The 24,239-nt window shown below is 46.8% G+C and overlaps 1 protein-coding gene across 6 annotated transcripts in view; it reads right to left on the reverse strand.

Moving 5' to 3' along the window:
* The window catches only part of BANP (BTG3 associated nuclear protein), a 359,699-nt gene that overhangs the window by 154,968 nt on the left and 180,492 nt on the right, over positions 1–24,239 (reverse strand). For all 6 annotated transcript variants that reach the window (XM_077288816.1, XM_077288817.1, XM_077288819.1 and 3 more), the window contains 3 exons: positions 17,252–17,382; positions 8,652–8,714; positions 4,822–4,866 (listed from right to left, as the gene is read on the reverse strand). In XM_077288816.1, coding sequence (XP_077144931.1) covers positions 4,822–4,866; positions 8,652–8,714; positions 17,252–17,382 — 239 coding nt within the window. The remainder of the gene's footprint in view (positions 1–4,821; positions 4,867–8,651; positions 8,715–17,251; positions 17,383–24,239) is intronic.

The raw sequence follows: 24,239 nt of genomic DNA on the forward strand, positions 1-24,239 counted from the left end.
TCATCCAGCCCTCCAACTCTAGAGGTACAGCAACAGTCCTCCAGCCCTCTAACTCTAGAGGTACAGCAACAGTCCTCCAGCCCTCCAACTCTAGAGGTACAGCAACAGTCCTCCAGCCCTCTAACTCTAGAGGTACAGCAACAGTCCTCCAGCCCTCTAACTCTAGAGGTACAGCAACAGTCCTCCAGCCCTCCAACTGTAGAGGTACAGCAACAGTCCTCCAGCCCTCCAACTCTAGAGGTACAGCAACAGCCCACCAGCCCTCCAACTCTAGAGGTACAGCTCCATACTAAGTGATACCTACATGACTCATGGTAAAATGAATTGCTTAAACCCCCAAGACAGAGGGCAGCTTTTCCAATGTCACTGATCTTCACACTAATCTGGAGCTTACTGGACTCTATTAGGGAAAATAATGTCCACCATGAAGTCCCGCTCATAACTCCCTGCAGACATCCTCATGATTTGAGTTATCACACTTGGATCGGATTCGTATCCCACTCTCACCCTCCTTGGGTCTCTTTCCTTTCTCACTGCTCCAAACATCTCTGCACCTGATTAAGACACTGAGACTTGTGAACCTTGTGCATAGTCATCAGATCCCCGGCTTCAGGGCTCCTGCACAGAGGTCAATGACTTCCATATTAGATAACATTGTACTTTTTGCACCTTGTAACCCCACAGAATAATGCCCGGGTAATAATGATGTCACCCTCACAGAAGGAGCGTCGCTGCTATAACAGGAATGCCGGGTTTACTTTATGATGCCTTTTTTGTTGCTAAAGTATTGAGTTGCAAACACAGAAGAAATTAATCCTCTCATCAACAAACAAGGTTTGGGACGGGCAGGAATGTGTCTGGCCGCTCAGACGGGTCACCGCTCTGCTGATGCATAGACAGAAACCTCGCGGATGGTGAACTACGCTGCAGCGCCCTCCACTGGTCACAGGACAAGACGCAGCCAGATAGAGATCACAGGGAGGAAACCAGATTACAGCGAGAATTTCATGGCTTTCCTGGAGGGTGGATGGTCTAAATGGCTGCATTCTGTCACAAGCCTGTTTAGGTGGAAAGAAAAATAAAATGGGAGTCCTCAGTTGTTGATCTATTTTAGTGGTGAACTGAAGTGATGACAGGTGAGAATCTTGAAAATTGACCATTTAAAAAAAAAACAAACAAAAACAAACATTAGTAAACGTGAAAATAAGAAACTAAATATATCTAAACAGTGGAATTGGCTTCTTCGCTTTCTGGACTCCTCATTCAGTCTCAAACTTCTCCATTCACAAATAAAATCTGTCTTCAGACAATGTGATTTTCTCGTTACCAAGAGACATGACAGATGGTGCTCAGAAAGTTCTATGGAGAACTTACAGCAGAACGTGTGTGTCTGCTCCTCTCTCCTGCATAGAACTTCACGAGCACCAACTGTAATCTTCTACATCAGTAATGGGAAAGTCTGCATTCACCAAATAGACATTTTACCCATGAATTAAGAGGGAAACATCAGTCCAGAAAGAGACAGCAGCCGATTTTTCTGATAAGATATATTACAAAATTGCTTGTTTTCATGTATATAATAAAATTACCCAGACGGTACCGCTGACCATGTCTTAGTTTCTTCACCTGCAGTCCTGGTTAGCGTACGGTTTTTACAGTAAACCAACTCCTGGACATTCTAAGGTGAAAGAATTTACAATCCCATCTTGGAACTAAACTTAGAAATTGCCCATCTGGATTGTTCTTCAGCACAGACTGCATGGAATAGCTGCATCCTACTATACCGAAGTGCTGGGGTCTCCGCTCCCCTCTACAATGGGCGGACCACCATACATGCTAATGACCAATGCTCCTGGGATTTCACAATTACAACTTTCCAGGGTGTTGGGAATTGCAGCATCAAGTCCATCCTCACGACGCACAAATCGAGCGTTATTTCTACCGACGGCATCTTTGTTGTCTTTTTTTTTTCACTTGTTTGCTGGAAAAGCTATTGAGGGCAGAATCTAGTTCAGCTGCCAAACTTACAACAGCGGCTCTTGTGCTTTTAGTTTGACATCAAAGCCCCGACACATAAAGGCGGCTCAGAAGGCCCCAGCACCGGGTGCTATTTATACATCTCACAGACTCTGTTAAAGGGATATTGTCCCACCCCTTCCCTTTATGATCTTTATGGTAATTACAAGCACTGGGAAGGAGGCCAAAAACATCTCAGAAAACTGGCATCACCCTAAATATTTACAGCCAGAAGAAAGCGGAGGCGGCGAGATCACCTGTAACACCAGCTATCAGGGCTCAGACCTCAGAGGTGTCTGCGTAGAGTCAGATCCATGTGTGCTATCATATACCGCTACATCAACAATATTCTCTGGAGTAAGATGTATTCTTCACAAATTAAACCACTATGGGCAAGAATAATTGTCCCTCCATTTTACCCAACAATTCCCATTCTGTCCATATGAAGAACAGTACAGTCCTTATAGGAGGTGACTGTGCCCCCCTATAATACCCTGCACACATCCACAGCGTGGTCTGATAGGTGGAGGCCAAATATGAAATAACTATTGTATGAAGCCTCCTGCTCTCTCCCATCCGGAGCCTCGTGGTGTCTGCCGGCAGCCACAAGGAACGATGGTGGTCACCGAATGACATGGCTGCAGACCACACTGCCACTTACCAAGTCCGCCCCATAGTGTTTTATTGCCTGCGACTGAATCTCATTGGCAAGACAGAAATAAAGCCACAAAAAAAGAAGTAGCAGGATATGGCAACTCCAAGTGATGAACATCACACAGATTCCTGCACCTGAATCTTTCCAGAGATTGGTCTCTAAGAAGGAGGAACAGCGCCAGGATCAGCGGAGGCTCCAATATATGACCTGACACGGGGGGCTCCGATATATGACCTGACACGGGGAGCTCCGATATATGACCTGACACGGGGAGCTCCGATATATGACCTGACACGGTGAGCTCCGATATATGACCTGACACGGGGAGCTCCGATATATGACCTGACACAGGGAGCTCCGATATAGGACCTGGCACAGGAAGGTCCGATATATGACCTGACACAGGGGGCTCCGATATATGACCTGGCACAGGGGGCTCCGATATATGACCTGGCACAGGGGGCTCCGATATATGACCTGACACAGGAAGGTCTGATATATGACTGGCACATAGACAATCCTCCTATGCCAGGGGAATGAATGTAACATGAAAACATCAAGAGAACAGAGAGGCCTCTTTACTCTGAGACTGATAGAGGAGCCGAGCGCCCACCCTCCTGATATGTCTTAATCCACGTACTTTGGACCTGGTGGAATTGCTTCAGCCTTATATACATCTCTACTAAATAGTAGAATCTCCTAGACCCCGATGAATGTTAAATGTCAGAATGAAGCAGTAGAATCTCACACACTGGAGTCTCCAGGTCGGTAACAGATTGATTTCAGACATTGTGCCATACCACCCCGGTTGGCTGAGCTGTTTAGTAACTTTCTGATGAACCTCAGGCATCGGCTGCTCTTTCCCCTGAATTGTGCTCATCTGCGATCCTTGGCGAATATCTCTCAGCAACATACAATATTTTTAGAGAAAAGCTTTTTTTTCCTTGGGTATGAAAGCGACTATGATGGATAAAATGGAAGTCCACCTCCCCATAGGTCACTGGAAATCCTTAGTAAATACTGAATTTCCTTACTAAAGCATTGTACACAGAAACACAGACTGTCTCTGGGAGTTTGTAACAGTCGAAGGCATCAGCCACATGATGTGTGCAGTCACTTAGGGAAGGTGTTGCTTTAAAGGGTTTTCTGATTGTACAAAGCCCCTGTCTTCTGGTTTGCAATTTGTGTATAATATATATATATATATATATATATATATATATATATATATATATATATATATATATATATATATATATATATAAACTTGGTGCTACCTCACCCTTCCCAGGTCCAGTGCGGAGTGTCCACTGCTGCCTCGGTGCCTGTTATTGGCTGCTGCGTTGACATGAGACACTTATCACACAGATTGTCTGCAGCCAATAGTAGACTCCAAGGCAGCAGTGAGAAGACTCAGTCCTGGACCAGGGGAGAGCGAGTCAAGAAAAGTTTGTGTTAAAGTTTTTTACCACAAACTGCAGCCAGGAGACAGTTTTCTGAAAACCCTTTAATACATGACATATACTATTGAAGTAAATACATATATGGACTACCATGTAACCTAAAGACGATGGCACTGGTCACTGGCTTCTAGGAAACCGTGCAGCACGAGACCCCCTCCTCCCACTCAGTAAAGACCCCTTCATATGAGTCGATGATCAGCAATCCGGTGTGTAATTAGTGGGCTCGTTCCCGACCATCGGCCTTTGTACACTTCCCAAATGCCACTTGTTTCTGGGGAGAGACCTCAGCACCTGCATGCACCTCGATAGTCTCTGACCTCCCACAAGATCTTCTACTGAAATACTCTGTGCTGACGTAAGAAGACTTGTTTGATAGTTTTTAAGACAAAGATAACTCTTTCTTTCTTTCCTATCATATCAATTTCATCCCCTTCGCTTAAAACATATTATCAATTTTGATAATGAGGGAATGTAAGCTTGGTGCGGGGTCTCGCCCCTTCCTCCTTCACCACTTAGGCAATTTATAAAAAAGACCTGAAATTCCAGGGCTGAGGAGGGAGTATAACTCATACCCACATTATCCTGCACACGAGTCCTCGTTATTAACAGCTTTACGTCACACATGGAAATGATGTCCGGGGAGTGAGAGAAATCAGAGATGATACAACGGTAAGGAAAGAACAGTACCTGGCCGTCCTGACCCACGTGGACCTGATGGATCTGTAGGTTCCCCTGTAAAACACACACGGATGTTAGATGTGGAATTAGCAAACACTGAGCCAAGGACAATTTACTGTATGTAACTAATAACCAGTAAGGCTCCTCACCATAACCAGTAACGCTCCTCATCATAACCAGTAACGATCCTCACCATAACCAGTAACGCTCCTCACCATAACCAGTAATGCTCCTCACCATAACCAGCAACGCTCCTCACCATAACCAGTAAGGCTCCTCACCATAACCAGTAAGGCTCCTCGCCATAACCAGTAACGCTCCTCACCATAACCAGTAAGGCTCCTCACCAGGTTGCCATTTATCAGTCCGGTCACGTGTACAGGACTTCATCGCAGCCGCGGGCCGTCCTCATAGAGACTGAACGTCCTCTATCATTAACAGGAGGACGGACAATCGGTGCAGGAGCGCAAAAAGAATTTCCAAGAGCCTCTGTGCAATTTATCATCCTTTCAGCAAACTACAGAAACAAGTATAACTGATGAATTTCATAAAAACAAAGGGCAAAACCAGGCGAGGGGTCACCATCTGTGCACGTCGCTGCCAACAAGAGGGCGATCTCTGCAGGTAGCAGCTCATCCATCTGCAGAAAATCATCATTAACAGTGGCAGAAATCAGCCGACATGAGACGAGGGCATCAGGGCGACACCTCCCTCCTCATCTGTCACACTAATGCTGCACACATTTTACTACCTACTTTGTATTGCGGTATTCTGTGAGGTTCCTATAGAGAAATCTGTGTCCTGTAAAGAGGATTTACTCCCGGGGGGGCAATTCCTATGGAGGCATTTATGGCACATGGACAGAAAGGTCAGAATGGTCCGGAAGACGCGGGTCACATTGCTGGGGCCCGGATTTATTTATTGAGGATAGCGCCTCACCTCGTGCTGTCGGGGACAGGGAATCGCCTGCGCTTGGAGCAGCTTTCCATTCTGTTCTATGACAGCAGGTGCAGCCACCTCTCCATTCCTGACAGCACACGGTGGGGCCCCGTTCTCCATAGATGCCGCTCCGAGCGGTCAGACCCACATCTGTCTGACATTTATAGCTTGTCCTGTTAATGGCCCAAGTGGGAAGACCCCTCCAGTTGTGCAACAAATTCTTATTTCACATAAAGATGACACGGATTCAACACCGGGAGAGTTTGAGGCTATAATACTGTGCTGTCCATCTAACTGGCCTGTCTGCCTTGCACTCACGCCCGCCTCACACTCTCTGTCCTGTCCATCTAACTGGCCTGTCTGCCACTCACTCACACCCGCCTCACACTCTCTGTCCTATCCATCTAACTGCCCTGTCTGCCTCGCACTCACGCCCGCCTCACACTCACACCCGCCTCACATACTCTCCCCCGCCTCACACTCTCCTCTGCCTCACACTCTCCCTCGCCTCACTCTCTCCCCGCCCCACATACTCTCCCCCGCCTCACACTCTCTGTCCTGTCCATCTAACTGGCCTGTCTGCCTCGCACTAACGCCCACCTCACACTTACACCCGCCTCACACTCTTCTCTGCCTCACACGCTCTCCGCCGCCTCACACTCTCACCCACCTCACATACTCTCCCCTGCCTCACACACTCTGTCCTGTCCATCTAACTGGCCTGTCTGCCTCGCACTCACACCCACCTCACACTTGCACCCGCCTCACACTCTCACCCGCCTCGCATACTCTCCCCGCCCCACACTCTCTCCCCCGCCTCACACTCTCTCCCCACCCCACACTCTCTCCCGCGCCTCACACTCTCTCCCCCGTCTCACACTCTCTCCCTGCCTCACACTCTCTCCCCGCCTCACACTCTCTCCCTGCCTCACACTCTCTCCCGCCTCACACTCTCTCCCGCCTCACACTCTCACCCCCTCACCCCACCCCACACTCTCTCCCTGCCTCACTCTCTCCCTGCCTCACACTCTCTCCCTGCCTCACACTCTCTCCCGCTTCACACTCTCTCCCCACCCCACACTCTCACCCCCCTTACACTCTCACCCCCCTCACACTCACACCTGCCTCACACTCACACCCGCCTAGCATTCTCCCCCGCCTCACATACTCTCCCCGCCCCACACTCTCTCCCCCGCCTCACACTCTCTCCCCACCCCACACTCTCTCCCGCGCCTCACACTCTCACCCCGCCCCACACTCACACCCGCCTCACACTCTCTCCCCACCCCACACTCTCTCCCCGCCTCACACTCTCTCCCACCTCACACTCTCTCCCCGCCCCACACTCTCACCCCCTCACACTCTCACCCCCCTCACACTCTCACCCCCCTAACACTCACACCTGCCTCACACTCACACCCGCCTAGCATTCTCCCCCGCCTCACATACTCTCCCCCGCCTCACACTCTCTCCCCGCCCCACACTCTCTCCCCACCCCACACTCTCTCCCCACCCCACACTCTCTCCCCACCCCACACTCACACCTGCCTCACACTCACACCCACCTAGCATTCTCACCCACCTCACATACTCTCCCCACCCCACACTCTCTCTCCCGCCTCACACTCTCTCTCCCGCCTCACACTCTCTCTCCCGCCCCACACTCTCTCTCCCGCCCCACACTCTTTCCCCGCCTCACACTCTCACCCACCTAGCATTCTCCCCCGCCTCACATACTCTCCCCGCCCCACACTCTCTCCCCGCCTCACACTCTATACCCACCCCACACTCTCACCCCCCTCACACCCGCCTAACATTCTTCCCTGCCTCACATACTCTCCCCACCCCACACACTCTCCCCGCCCCACACTCTCTCCCCGCCCCACACTCTCTCCCCGCCCCACACTCTCTCCCCGCCCCACACTCTCTCCCCGCCCCACACTCTCTCCCCGCCCCACACTCTCTCCCCCGCCCCACACTCTCTCCCCCGCCTCACACTCTCTCCCCCGCTCCCCACTCTCTGTCCTGTCTGTCTAACTGGCCTGTCTGCCTCACACTCTCTCCCACCTCACACTCTCTCTCCTGTACATCTAACTGGCCTGTCTGCCTCACACTCTCCCCCGCCTCACACTCTCTGTCCTGTCCATCTAACTGGCCTGTCTGCCTCGCACTTACGCCCGCCTCACACACCTGCCTGCCTTACTGTCCTATCTGCCTTGCACCACATTATGTGCTTTAGACACGTTTTGTACCTTTTTAACGAAAGGGGTGTGGTTTAATGAAAGGTGTTGTTGTCCGAGATGAGACACCAGATGCAAATTTCTGGTGCTAAATAACCAACAAGTGGTGTAAACTCAGACTACAGAGTGGAAAGAAGCACATTTTTAATTCAGAAGGGGCCCCTGAGATCACCGCTGCATTGTCGGTGTAATTTAGGTTTACATTGTCTAAGAATTAGTCTTAGTAGGTCTGTCTCATGATTTTTGCCATCTTTACTGCCCCTTTAAATGCACGGCAGCAGCCTAAACAGCTGTAAAGTGAGTTAGGCATTGGCTGCCAACAGAGCAATATAGAGAAACCACCTCGCTATGTAACACCTTCCCCTCCATTGTCCTGAGGCTGCACATTCAGGGGTAGAAACCCAGCAGATCCCTGAAATCCACCCGTGACTCTACGGCTCATTGGAAACTCAGAACTGACAAAACTTGCAAACTGCAAGATATGAAACAGGTCTGTAAAAACCACAGGAGCTGAAATATTTCATTTTCCTGTAATGTCATCAGTTTTCTGACCAATATCAGACACAAATAAGTTCTGATGGTGTCAGCGCTGTTCTCAGAGGCAGCGGCGGCCTCACTGACGGCACATAGAACATTAATGATTTGTGCACAGTAAATTACCTCGCTGTCCTGCGTGATCTGGACCTGCTCTCCCTGCGGCACCTGAGCGATGTGCAGATGTCCCTGCAGGAAATGGAGAGACGATGTGAGAAAGCAAAAAAATCCGATAGATGCCACTGTGTAGGCGCGGCTGGCGACATTTTGAGAGAGATTTTTTTTTTTTAAAGAATAAATGTATATGACTAAATAAAACAATTGAATGCAGATCATAGATGAGATCATGCTGCAGTGCCGGTGCCACCTGCTCAATGTGATTTAAAAAAAAAACTCATTATGAAAACTAGGGGGAAGGTCACTGCGGGATATGTCAGCAGCCATAATGGTGAATTAGGTATTCACCATTATGGCTGCTGACATATCCCACAGTGACCTTCCCCCTAGTTTCAGAGCACCACATGAAGACCCCCACAGGCCGCCCCGGAGCACGAGCATATCATTAACTGAAAACTGAAAATAAAGATTAAACAACAACCACAAGATGGATTCCATCACCAGGTATCAGTGTATTCAGTATAACAGCGCCGACCTGACAATGTCTGTAGTCACTGTGCACAATCCTGCTGACGGCACTATAACAGAAATGCATGAAACTACATGAAGCCACTGTCCAAGCTAACTAGATACTTACAGTGGGGGGGGGGACGGTACAGATGTAGTAGATACTTGCAGTGGGGGGGATGGTACAGATGTAGTAGATACTTATAGTGGGGGGATGGTACATATGTAGTAGATACTTACAGTGGGGGGGACGGTACAGATGTAGAAAATACTTGCAGTGGGGGGATGGTACAGATGTAGTAGATACTTATAGTGGGGGATGGTACAGATGTAGTAGATATTTAGTGGGGGGAAGGTACATATGTTGTAGATACTTATAGTGGGGGGATGGTAAATATGTAGTAGATACTTATAGTGGGGGGACGGTACAGATGTAGTAGATATTTATAGTGGGGGGATGGTACATATGTAGTAGATACTTACAGTGGGGGGATGGTACATATGTAGTAGATACTTATAGGGGGGGACAGTACAGATGTAGTAGATACTTATAGTGGGGGAGACGGTACAGATGTAGTAGATACTTATAGTGGGAGGATGGTACAGATGTAGTAGATACTTATAGTGGGGGAGACGGTACAGATGTAGTAGATACTTCTTGTGGGGGAGACGGTACAGATGTAGTAGATACTTATAGTGGGGGGGACAGTACAGATGTAGTACTTCTAGTGGGGAGACGGTAGAGATGTAGTAGATACTTCTAGTGGGGGACGGTACAGATGTAGTAGATACTTATAGTGATGAGACGGTACAGATATAGATACTTATAGTGGGGGAGACGGTACAGATGAAGAAGATACTTATAGTGGGGGGGACGGTACATATGTAGTAGATACTTAGTGGGGGGATGGTACATATGTAGTAGATACTTATAGTGGGGGGAGGTACAGAAGTAGTAGATACTTATAGTGGGGGGAGGTACAGATGTAGTAGATACTTAGTGGGGGAATGGTACATATGTAGTAGATACTTATAGTGGGGGGCGGTACAGATGTAGTAGATACTTATAGTGGGGGGATGGTACATATGTAGTAGATACTTATAGTGGGGGAGACGGTACAGATGTAGTAGATACTTATAGTGGGGGAGACGGTACAGATGTAGAAGATACTTATAGTGGGGGGGGACGGTACATATGTAATAGATACTTATAGTGGGGGGATGGTACATATGTAGTAGATACTTATAGTGGGGGGAGGTACAGAAGTAGTAGATACTTATAGTGGGGGGAGGTACAGATGTAGTAGATACTTAGTGGGGGAATGGTACATATGTAGTAGATACTTATAGTGGGGGGCGGTACAGATGTAGTAGATACTTATAGTGGGGAGATGGTACATATGTAGTAGATACTTATAGTGGGGGGACAGTACAGATGTAGTAGATACTTATAGTGGGGGAGACGGTACAGATGTAGTAGATACTTATAGTGGGGGAGACGGTACAGATGTTGTAGATACTTATAGTGGGGGGGCGGTACATATGTAGTAGATACTTATAGTGGGGGGATGGTACATATGTAGTAGATACTTATAGTGGGGGGACGGTACAGAACAAGTAGATACTTATAGTGGGGGGAGGTACAGATGTAGTAGATACTTAGTGGGGGAATGGTACATATGTAGTAGATACTTATAGTGGGGGGCGGTACAGATGTAGTAGATACTTATAGTGGGGGGATGGTACATATGTAGTAGATACTTATAGTGGGGGGACGGTACAGAACAAGTAGATACTTATAGTGGGGGGAGGTACAGATGTAGTAGATACTTATAGTGGGGAGACGGTAAAGATGTAGTAGATACTTATAGTGGGGGGGACTGTACAGATGTAGTAGATACTTCTTGTGGGGGAGACGGTACAGATGTAGTAGATACTTCTAGTGGGGAGACGGTAGAGATGTAGTAGATACTTATAGTGGGGGGGACTGTACAGATGTAGTAGATACTTCTTGTGGGGGAGACGGTACAGATGTAGTAGATACTTCTAGTGGGGAGACGGTAGAGATGTAGTAGATACTTATAGTGGGGGGACGGTACAAATGTAGTAGATACTTCTAGTGGGGAGATGGTACAGATGTAGTAGATACTTCTAGTGGGGGGACGGTACAGATGTAGTAGATATTTATAGTGGGGAGACGGTACAGATGTAGTAGATACTTATAGTTGGGGGACGGTAGATGTGTAGATACTTCTAGTGGGGGAGACGGTAGAGATGTAGTAGATATTTATAGTGGGGAGGCGGTAGAGATGTAGTAGATACTTATAGTTGTGAGGAGTAGAGATGTAGATACTTCTTGTGGGTGAGACAGTACATATGTAGTATATACTTCATATACTTAAGGCTTTCCAACAACTAAAATCCTCATTTTCCCAATGAACTTTGTTTTGGAAGAAATAAAAACACTGCACTAAGCCATGATTAAGAGGCTGAATTTGGAATTCAGTCAAGAAGCCTCTGACGACTTTATTTTACAATTGCCTGTGAATTTCAAAGCTCCCTCTATATCAAACAGCTTCATTTCCTCTGGACGGAAGTTATCCTATTCAGAAGGGGCAAAGCAAAACAGACTAAACTTATCAAACTGACAATAGGGACTCCAAGGAAAGTTTCCAGCCCAAACTTCATAACAGACACTTTGCCTCCATTCCCTGCAGCCTGTAACAGAATGGGACGAATTAACTCTGAGTCTACCATAAAGTATCATCGGCTGCAATGACACATGCCAACCCCCTTGCCTTTGCTCAAATTTGGGTAAGGACTCCAGTAGCCCACATAACAATACCCCGAACATCACAACCACTCCTTCCATTGCAGTCAGATTGCTGCAGAATCTTCACACTTCTGGTGTTACCCTTGTCAGGACCCTTTTCTCCATTTATAACCCCCGCTCTGTGGATGCTTGATTGCAAGTTCATTGGTTATGGAAATCACATCTATGACGTTCTCAGTGATCTCCTCTTGGGCTGATGCTACTTTGCATCCACAGTTCTCAGGACGGTTACACGCACAGGGTGTATACTAGTGGTGGTGATACTATGGCACGCGTGCAAGTGGGGGCACACAGAGCCTTCCCAGAGGGCACAAGCGCCATCTCTTCAGCACTAGCGCTGCCACCACTCTCCTCAGCCCACTTCCCATCTCCCTCATCATTAACATCATGGCCACTCTCTCAACACAAGCGCTGTCCCATCTGGTCGTGCACCGTCCAATCAGTTTGCGCACGTGCTGAGGAAGAAGATGGCGCGTGGGCTGAGGAGAGTAGCGGCGCTATTGCTGAGGAGATGGTAAGAGAGTGGCGGCCCTATTGCTGAGAAGATGTCGCGTGGGCTGAGGAGAGTAGTGGCGCTATTGCTGAGGAGATGGTAAGAGAGTGGCGGCCCTATTGCTGAGGAGATGGTGGCGCTATTGCATTGAGTAGAAGGCGCACGTGCACAGGAAGGACTGTGAGATATGAAGAGACCAGATCAACGTTGGAAAGGGCAGAGGTAAGTAGTTTTTTTTTTAACGTGAGGCCATTATACTGTATGAAGCACTATGTTGGACCATTATACTGTATGGAGCACTATGTAGGCCCATTATAATGTATGGAGCACTATGTGGGGCTATTATACCGTATGGAGCACTATGTGGGGCTATTATACTGTATGGAGGACTATGTGGGGCACTATGCAAAGCCATTGTACAGTATGGAGCACTATGTGGGGCCAGTATACTGTATAGAGCACTATGTGGGCCATTATACTCTATGGAGCACTATGTAGGGCTATTATACTGCATGGAGGACTATGTGGTTCACTATGCAAAGCCATTGTACAGTATGGAGCACTATGTGGGACCATTATACTGTATGGAGCACTATGCGGGGCCATTATACTGTATTGAGCAATATGCGGGGCCATTATACTGTATGGAGCACTATGTGGGCCATTATACTGTATGGAGCACTATGTAGGGCTATTATATTGTATGGAGGACTATGTGGGGCACTATGCGAAGCCATTGTACAGTATGGAGCACTGTGGGGCCATTATACTGTATGGAGCACTATACGGGGCCATTATACTGTATGGAGCACTATGTGGGGCACTATGCGAAGCCATTGTACAATATGGAGCAATATGTGGGGCCATTATACTGTATCGGGCACTATGCAGGGCCATTATACTGTATGGAGCACTATGTGGGCCATTATACTGTATGGAGCACTATGTGGGGCTACTATACTGTATGGAGGACTACAGTATGTGCGGCTATTATACTGTATGGAGCACTATCTGGGGCCATTATACTGTATGGAGCACTATGTGGGGCCATTATACTGTATGGAGCACTATGTGAGCCCATTATACCGTATGGAAGGCAATGCAGAGCCCCGTTATACTCTACAGAGGACTATGTGGGATCCACTACACTTTATGCATGATTATGTAGGGCCCTTTATAATGTATGGAGGACTATGTGGGGCCAATTACACTGTATGGAGGACTATGTGGAGCCATTATACTGTATTAAGGACATTTTGGGCCGATTATACTGTATGGAGGGCTGTGTGGGGAATACAGTTGGAGAATCATACTGTGATGAGGTCACCATTCTTTGTTGGGAGAATTGAAGGAGGGGAGTACAGTAGGGTCATCATACTGTGCGGAAGGAGGAATTCACTGTGGGGGTATCATACTGTGTTTGGGAGCCCTTTGTTTGCATCATTCTTTATCTGGTTTATTAAAGGTTTTTTATCCTTTGTTATTACATATTTAAATTAGACCATTGGGCCATATGCTTTTTACTCCTCTTACATAACATACTATATTTCATTCCACTACAATTCCAAAAGTTAATCGTTTTATTTGATAAGGAAAAACTTCCTTAATTGTGGATGTTTTTTATTTTTTTAACAAATATCAAGGTTGACCTGCGACTTTGTGCAAGCTTTTAACTTGGGTCCTCTGTGTATTTGAGTTTGACATCCCTGGCTTTAAAGGTTATTCTCATCATGGTAAAGGGTTACAATTGCAAAGAGGTTGTAAAAACAAACAACTTTGCAATTTTATTTTTGTTTAAAAATCCTCTCCATTCTCAATAACAGATCTTCACTGCAATCAAAGGCTGGTATCTTAGGCTCGGAGTGCAGTGCTTACAAGCTCTTTGCTATAGACTCAATTGCGCGCTAATGTACGAGTTGTTTTTCTAATCTAAAACCTCAGTATTCAGGTTAAATAGCCTTGTTGGCACTTTGTGATAAATAAATGGGTATTGGAGTGCAGTTTGGGCACTCGGTCTCTAAAAGGTTCGCCATAACTGGTATATACAGTGGGAAAAATAAGTATTTGATACTGATTATTTTGCAAGTTTTCCCCCCTACAAAGAATGGAGAGGTGTGTAATTTTTATCATAGGTACACTTTACCTGTGAGAGACAATCTAACAATAAAATCCAGAAAATCACATTGTAGGATTTTTACATCATTGATTTGCATTTTATTGCATGAAATAAGTATTTGATCACCGACCAACCAGCAAGAATTCTGCTCTCACAGACCTGTTAGTGTTTCTGTAAGAAGCCTCCTACTCTGCACTCATTACCTGTATTAATTGCATCTGTTTGAAATGGTTACCTGTATAAAATACACCTGTCCACACAGTCAATCCCACCCCAACCTCTCCACCATGGCCAAGACCAAAGAGCTGTCTAGGGATACCAGGGACACAATTGTAGACCTGCACCAGGCTGGGATGGGCTACGGGACAATAGGAAAGCAGCTTGGTGAGAAGGCAACAACTGTTGGCTCAATTATTAGAACATGGAAGAACCACAAGATGACTGTCAATCTTCCTCAGTCAGAGGCTCCATGGAAGAGCTCACCTCGTGGGGTAAAGATGATTCATGGAAAGGACAGGAATCAGCCCAGAACTACATGGGAGGACCTGGTCAATATCCTGAAGAGATTTGGGACCACAGTCTCAAACATTACCGCTAGTAACACACTATGCCGTTGTGGATTAAAATCCTGCAGGGTACAGAAGGTCCCCCTGCTCACGCCAGGACATTACCAGGCAGGTTTGAAGTTCACCAATGACCATCTAGATGATCCAGAGGAGACGTGAGAGAAGGTCATGTGTTCAGATGAGACTAAAATAGAACTTTTTGGTATCAACTACACTTGCTGTGTTGGAAGAAGAAGAAGGATGAGTACAACCCACAAGAACACCATCCCAACCGTGAAGCATGGTAGGGGAAACATCATACTTTCGGAGTGCTTCTCTGCAAAGGGGACAGGACGACTGCAACGGTTTGAAGGCAGGATGGATGGGGTCATGTATTGCTCTATTTTTTTTTTTACTAACAACCTGCTTCCTTCAGTAAAAACATTGAAGATGGGTCATGACAACGACCCCAAACACACAGAAAGGGCAACTAAGGAGTGGCTCCGTAAAAAGCATTTCAAGGTCCTGGAGAGGCCTAGCCAGTTTCCAGACCTAATCCCAATAGAAAATCTTTGAAGGGAGCTGAAACTCAATATTGCCCAGCGACAGCCCCGAAACCTGAAAGATCTAGAGAAGATCTGTATGGAGGAGGGGGCCAAAATCCCAGCTGCAAGGTGTGAAAACTTGGTCGAGAACCACAGAAAACATCTGACCTCTGTATTTGCAAACAAAGGGTTTTTTTTTCTTTTTTTTATAGTATCAAAGTGTACCTACGATAAAAATTACACACCTCTCCATTCTTTATAGGTTGCAAAATCGGCAGTGTATCAAATACTTATTTTCCCCACTGTATACAACAAAACCACAAAATAATTGCACAGCCTGAATCACCCACATATTTGTGGCTTTAAATAAGTGCAGTTTGGAATATTGAGGAAATGTAATTCTCACTTTCAGAATGGAAAAGAATCCAGACAATATCTCCAGCTTTCGCCCATGACTATTGTAAGGTGTCAGCCAGACAGGTCCTTGAGGGGAGATCTGTATCATTGAGGTTGGTAGCTTCGGTGATGTAAGCCCAGGAAAGCAGGCTCCAGCACATATAGTGCAGAGAGAGTTAATAGGGCTTATCAGGGCCGGGTTTTACAAGCAGTCAAAGAGATGGGTGGGACAGATTGCTCACATATTCCCACCCCAGGAGCGAGGTTCGGCAGTTAAAATGGAGACCAAGTGTCTCATTCAGTGTCTATGACTGGAGGTGTGGAGTCCTCCAGTGGGTTTGCTGAAGGATACTGACCTGAGTGGGAGGACCCCGCGCTACTAAATGGACTGTTTACTTTCTGTTTTTTTTACTCTATGTGGGCAAATGTTGTCTTTAATTTGCTTATGTTGAGCAGCCTATGAACTTCTTATAAACCTGCCTGGACATTTTAATGAAACCTTTTCCTGTGCCTACCTCAACCGCAGCTGAGCGAGTATAAAACCCTACACTCTGATGTTCCTATTGAAGGCCGTCATGATAATGACCAGTTGTTGTTTTCGCAGCTCTGGACATTTAGAATCCAGAGACTGGAGGGCAGCCACTCACTACACTTACACCTGACTTTCTATCAGACTCTGTGGAAGAAAATGAAAGCGGCCAGGTCCGTCTCCGAAGAGACTCCATAACCTCATAAATAATCGTTCATTCACTTCTCTACATGAGGCTTTGTGATGTCTGCACAAGACTTAAATCACTGCGACTCTGCTTCAAGCTCCAGCTATCAACTGTGAAACGACGTGTCATCGCTCCATCGCTGACAATAGCGGAGACAGTTCTGAGAGATAATATAACATTCTCTGGGAAGAATCAGTCGCCAGAGGAAGTAAGCTTCTCTTTATTGGACGGATCGTTCACTGAATTTACAACCTTCACAGTGAGCACCCTCGATCTCGACACTTCTATGGTTTATGTGTCTGTACATGTCTAATGTCCCATGCTGCCATTTTTTTTTTCACCCTCAGGGAGACCAAGGAGTGATGTGATCAAATATGGTTCAACAATGTCCCGGATACTAATCTGACGCATGAACCCAATGCCAGCTGTCCGGTGTGTAACACATCGTAGAGACTTACCACCTGGACCTGCCCGTCCTCGCCGATCTGGTGGAACTGCACCTGCTGAGCATTGGCCAGGGCGTAGTGCAGGGCCTGGGGCGGCGTCTGCTGCAGGTCACTGGAGGACGACACCGTGTTCTGCACACCATCTGCAAGGGGCAATGGACACAGAGGCTTTCAATGAAACAGACCAAAAAGTAATAAGATTCACATCACTGACAGTCAATCGGCAGAAGCCTCCGAACACGACTCTATAATCCTCCACAATAGTAACTTTGTTGGGTTGTGATATTTGCACAATATTTATGGAGGATTTTTCCATTTTTAACCCTATTTTGTGACGTGCAGAGCAGATCCTAGGCTAATCGTGACTGCAGTCCCAAAATGTATTATTAATTTCAGCATTTTTTATTAAAATTACGGGTGCCGTGACATGGCGTACGTGCGGCTAGTGAGTTGTGCCACACATCTGCATGGCAAGAATCACAAACACCTTCAAGAAACCGAGTCACCAGTGATGGCTCTTTGCATTTTCCTGTGTGGCTTCCTATAAAATCCACAGACCGGACGCTCTCAGGAATTCTCCTATTTATCCATTATCCACAGGATAATGAGGGAGGGCTTCTCACACTTGCAAGTTCCCAAAATGTAATCTCTCGGGCTCAGAATATAGCATTTTGATATGTGACAAAATCGCTGGCAGGAGAAGTGCGAGACTACAAAGCTCCTCTGGAGTACGGCAGCTGTGTAGTGTCACCTCGTTTCCTCCCTGGATGTGGGGTCACTTTATTATAGACCCCTGTGTACAAATAAGCACATATGGGGTAAAACCGGCATGTCGGAATGCTGCTTTATAGACTGTCCCACCTCGCAGGATGCGACCGTCCCGCCTCGCAGCTTCGCAGGATGCGACCGTCGCGCCTCGCAGGATGCGACCGTCCCGCCTCGCAGGATGCGACCATCCCGCCTCGCAGGATGCGACCGTCCCGTCTCGCAGGATGTGACCGTCTCGCCTCGCAGGATGTGACCGTTCCGCCTCGCAGGATGTGACCGTCTCGCCTGACAGGACGTGACCGCCCCGCCTCGCAGGATGTGACCGTCCCAGATCCACACTGCTGTGTCAGTATTCCGGGTTTTCTAAGTCACCTTGTGAATGATTTTGCCCTTTGTTAAGATGGAGTTTGCTGTTTTTGTCTGCCCTACTTCCTGTTCGTTTGTTTAAAACCCGGGTCAGGTGTCAGCCTCTTTGCTGGAGTATTCTGATTCTGTTCTCCTTCAGGTCAGCTGCTGGTTCTGAGTGTGTCTCTACCTCTGGCTCTGGACATTTCCTGAATTTGTAAGCTACACTCTTTAGGTTATCATTAGTCTGCTGACTTGGAACTTAACCCTCGGTTCACTCCTTCTGGTAAGAACTGTGTTTTTGGAACTTTGTTTCAGGACTTGTTTCGGGACTGTGTGTTGCTACTTAATCCTTCATTTACTCCCCCCGGTGGGAGCTGTTGGAAACAACACCAGTATAATACTTTAATGTGAACCTGTTTCTGGACTTACCCGTGTTCATGCCACACCTGGGATGAACTTGTGGACTTGTTCTGGACTTCCCTGTGTTTACTTCATACCTGGATTTGACTCTTTCTGTGCAGACAGTGTTTGGATCTGCACCACGTCACCTATCACATTCACCTTGCTGAGGACTCTGCCTTAAGAACTGCGTCGATTTACTGTATATGTTTCAAGGACTCGTTTCATTTCAGGACACTGTGGGTTATCAGTATATTGTTTTGGGTGTTATTGCTGTTGTACAAATACACTATTTGCACTAAAGAAACCCGTCTCTGTCTGTTCATTGCCCCATGCTATCAGAATCCTTGAGTTCCTACAATAGTATTACATGCTGTGTCCTACAGTACAGGGGTCCCAGAAGAAAGGCATTGCAGTGGTACACCCGTCACGTCTCAGGTGTGGGTCTTACCTCCGTCATGTAAGGTTTGGGGCTTCCTCTTGTTTGGCCTTCTCCATTTGTCATATACACAATAGAGGAGAGAGCCAAGGCCACCCTCTTTCTACTGTTTTTGCACTTACTCAAAAACGCAAGGTGTGAACATGGCCTTAGTCAGGTTTTGCATTTATGATACTCCACCTCAGTGAGTCTCCAGTAGTCCCTGCTCCGCAGCATTTTGCTTCCTTCCTGTAACACTTCCACCAGGCTGACATTTTCACATTCGTGCTCCAACCTGCCAATATTGTGGAATTGGTCTCTCCCCCTGTAACCCTGTGACTCTCATTCCTCACCCCGGGGCAGAGCTCCTTGGGCTTTTTTCCAAAGCTCTTCATCCACACCTTGAATCAATCATTAGAAAATGAGAAATATTTGAAATCTTTCTGCTTTTAAAATCCTGACCTCCCATATATTATAGATGGGAGACCCCGGCATGTCACATCCCAAGCACCAGATGAGACAGATGGTACCAAACACACTGTTATACTTCTGCTATAATAAAGATGGCGGCCTCCTCAGGCCAATCAGAGACCTATAAGGGGATATCATTACCGGGCGCTCTGTAATAAAGAAGCTTTATATACTTTACTACATCCATCCTCAGCCAGTGAGCACTAAGACTGAACGCCTTGATCCAAGGGAGCAGCTGCAGACAGTCGAGGACTGAATAACACGTGTATAGGTGGAAAATAACAGCACGATTGGGAGGAATATATTATCTAAGAGCAGATGACAGAGACTTGTCAGGAGCAGCTCATCAGCCTCTGCGCACCGAGCACACGGAGCAGCCGTCAGGGTCGTATATTATAATGGCTGCCCCTCCAGGATAAAGGTGCAACACAAAAGAGAAGAGATGATATAGAGGCCAGTGGCTGATGGAAGTCAGATGTCCTGTAGAAGGCATCAGCGTCCTCCCGGCAGGGAATAACTCACTCCAGCATCCTGTGTATTGTATGGGTCACAATCCTCCGTGGTGAGTTATGGCAGCGGCATTCCTGCCTAATATTACACTGCAGGAAGATGGGTGCAGACAGTGAAAGAGCCATATACTAAGCCGATCATTAAACCGCCAGGCTGTGACATGTATACTGCACTCCAAGGGTGGGATTACATCACTGGTAAGGTCATATATCGCACCGGAGGACAGTTCTATACATGTAACTCAGATTATGAGAAGAAGCAATTGTGAATAGGAGAAATCAGCATTAGTGGGTGAATGTTTCTCCGCAGATAAGTGTCAGTGTTTCTAAGTATGGGGCCAGCATCGCTCTCAGCTCATCTCCAGTCACTAAGCTGGTGGCCTCCATGCAAGGATAAACCATAGATCCCTGCAGTCATCTCACTTACAGGATCGATGGAGGTCCAGATCCCTGCAGTCACCTCACTTACAGGATGGGTGGAGGTCCAGATCCCTGCAGTCACCTCACTTACAGGATGGGTGGAGGTCCAGATCCCTGCAGTCACCTCACTTACAGGATAGGTGGAGGTCCAGATCCCTGCAGTCACCTCATTTATAGGATCAGTGGTGGTCCGGATCCCTGCAGTCACCTCACTTATAGGATCGGTGGAGGTCCAGATCCCTGCAGTCACCTCACTTACAGGATGGGTGGAGGTCCTGATCCCTGCGGTCACATCACTTACAGGATCAGAGGAGGTCCTGATCCCTGCAGTCACCTCCCTTATAGGATAGGTGGAGGTCCGGATCCCTGCAGTAACCTCACTTATAGGATCGGCGGAGGTCCTGATGCCTGCAGTCACCTCACTTACAGGATTGGTGGAGGTCCAGTCACCGGGCAGAACATTGAGATCCGTCAGGTCGTGTTCTGCGCCCCCGTCTAGTCTGAGGCTTGCTTGCACATAGCGAGGTGAGTCACTACAGTAAAGGACCATTTGGGTACACCTTGTCGTGGTGGGATGGCTTTTATCATTTTTTGTGCCTTCTCGCCTACACAATCTACAACCATCCAGCCCTTCCACATACTGGAGACATTTGGTCGAGAGGGTACCATGTTCCACGTAACCTAACCTTGATGAGTCCATGTGCCTTCCCAGGATAATGTCCTACAGATTATCCCTGCACTTACAGTCTTTACCTTCCTCACTTGCACCCAAACTACTCTTACTAAGTCAGTGACATCCCTGTCCAAAGATATAAGTGCTCTCTCCTTGTGCACCTAATTAATGCAGCTCTTATATGCCCAGATCCTCGTTCGTTAGGTCTCTGGTTCTCCAAGGTAAATGAGGATGCAATCTCGCCATCATATAACACAACCTCCCACGTTTTCTTGACCTGGTACCACAGTTGGTCTTCCAGTTGAATCTGGCGTCGTCTTCACACTTGGTTAGTGAAAGAACTGTTTAGATAGTAGTCATTTCACTGTCATTGTCTTTTCTCTTTCTCTTCTCGCTCCCTCACTGCCGGGGATCCCACACCTTATCAGTCAGGTGCATGGTCTTTAATATTTAACGTGTTAAAGAATCATCCACTTATTTTTATTCAAAATTTTAGATGTGGCTGGGCAATGTTTGTTTAAGCAAAGAATTTACAAAAAGATTCCCATTACTTATAGAGGACAGTAATGAGACCAACCTGTCTCGCCCACGTAACACACAACGCCCAGGGCCATCTTGTGTAACAACATTTTCATCATTTCTTATTATGGTACGTTATAACTCTGGACACAAGGCAGTGGCAATGATTTACCTAGTGTCGGAAAGGACTTGCACCCAGTGGAGGGACATGTGGGTGACAATAGAAGGGGGGCAGATAATTAAAAGCCATGGGCTCCATCCAGCACATAAGAATGCCGTAGGAAAATATCGCCAGAGTTAAACAATCAAAGTAATTTGCTATGCAGGCTTGGAAGAGCGAATTGGCACGATATCCGGTTTTACTGCGGCTTCACAGTTCATCTGTTGACCAAATCTGGAGCCTTTAACAACTGCAAAACTGATTGAACTGTAAAGGAAAAGCTTTGAATTTTGCAGAAAAGTTCAATATGATCTCAGGAATCCTTCAAGGGACAGGAAAAACCGTTAGTCGAAATGACCGATGATCTGAATGGCCATCGTAAGAAAGGCTGGCAGCTAACACACAGTGACAGGGCCGGGCTCACAGCCCTCGGGAGGAGACAAATACAGCAGAACACATATGCTGTGAAGATTAGAAGCTGGCTGTAGAGAGTGCAGCACAAAGGGAAGCGCTCGCAGCCTCTTGCACAACCAAGTGCAACGTTTCCAAACCATCGTGTCAGAGGAAAAACTGGGACCCAAAGTTTATGTGATCCCGACAATCTGTTCCAGTTGCTCAGTGCAAGGAGGCAGCTCTGCGATTAATTTCCCCCCCACGTGCCTGTCGATCGCTACAGCAAAGTGGTCAATGGTGAAAAAGTAAAGGTCGGCTGATAACCTATCCAGCCATGCAGATGTCTAGGCCTGACATCACTCGTTGTATGGTGGAGTTTTGTTTTTTGAGATAGAACGAGACTGTATTGCAGTAATATGATGTAGAAATCAATGTAATTAAAGGAAAGCTCGGATGGACACGTTGGCACTTCACTACATTCTTAGCCCATTCTCGACATCCGCTCAGTGGCTGAACTCGCTTTGTTCCCGCCAAGTGCCGTACCAACGTGGATATGACGATGACCGGTCATTTCACCACATGATTAAAGCCGTAAAAACAAAACCCAAAAAACATGTTGAAGTTGTGTTGTGTTTTTCCATAATTCTCCCGCACTTGGAAATTTTTTCCAATATTTCAGTACATTATATGTTAAAATGAATCGTGCCATTCCAAGCTACAACTCGTCCCGCAAAAAAACAATCCCTCACATGGCGATTTTGGCAGATAAATAGTTATGGCTCTTGGAAGAAGTGGTAAACCTCCCCCCCCCCCAAAAAAAAAAAAAATGCCAAAACAAAAGTTCCTCTATCCTGGAAATAAAGCTTATATTCACCATGTCATGTAAAGTTCTGCAGCTTTTTAATATAATTTCAATATTTAGTTTTCAACCTCATTAACAAATTGCGCCCCACCGGTCCTACACAAGTACAGCATTGCCCCCCCCCCAGTCCTACACAAGTACAGCATTGCCCCCCACCGGTCCGACACAAGTACAGCATTGCCCCCTACCGGTCCGACACAAGTACAGCATTGCCCCCCACCGGTCCGACACAAGTACAGCATTGCCCCCCACCGGCCCGACATAAGTACAGCATTGTCCCCGCCGGCCTGACATAAGTACAGCATTGCCCCCCGCCGGCCCAACAACGACACAAGTACAGCATTGCCCCCAACCGGTCCGACATAAGAACAGCTATCATAGATACTGAGAACTGCAGCACAAACTTCTCAGCACAGTTCATTTACTAAACCTTCAAATCTCCGTTCGGTAATCATTGGTTGCTTTTAACAAATATTAGTACATTTTCAACACTTTACCAACTTTTACGGTGGCAGATCTTTATTTTCCCCCCAAATACACAAAAAAGAATATTCACCTTTGAACACTAAAAAAAAAAAATGGACCACACAAAAAATCTGTGTTGCCTACAGAAACCCAGCAGTCTACATTTTATTATTTTTCCTCCTTCTCTCCTCCGTAAATGGAATTTCAGAGCTAATGCGGCTTGACGGGTCAAACGCGTAGAAAAACATTACAAACAAACGTTTGCCAATCAAAAGCTGAAAACATATTGTACCAATCTATTATAACGACGAACCCGTGTTTGTACATGCCAAGTCCGGCCTCAAACGCTGCTTTTTTATTCAGTTCTAAATGAAGCTGAAAGGTAATAAAAATCTCTGCTGAGTAGTCAGCCATGTTACCGTCAAATAAGCCTTGACCTATTAATGCCTTGATCGAGGTCTATCCGACAGGCGGCCCATGTCTAGGTATAGCGTCCATGCTGAATAAACAGCTCCTATTTCTCGGCACGTCGCACACGGACGTCTTCTTCCCGGCCACGGTTTTACAGCCAGTGTCTTAGGTAAAATTTAATAGC

The sequence above is a fragment of the Ranitomeya variabilis genome, chromosome 2 (assembly GCF_051348905.1).
Source record: "Ranitomeya variabilis isolate aRanVar5 chromosome 2, aRanVar5.hap1, whole genome shotgun sequence".
Taxonomy (NCBI): Eukaryota; Metazoa; Chordata; class Amphibia; order Anura; family Dendrobatidae; genus Ranitomeya; species Ranitomeya variabilis.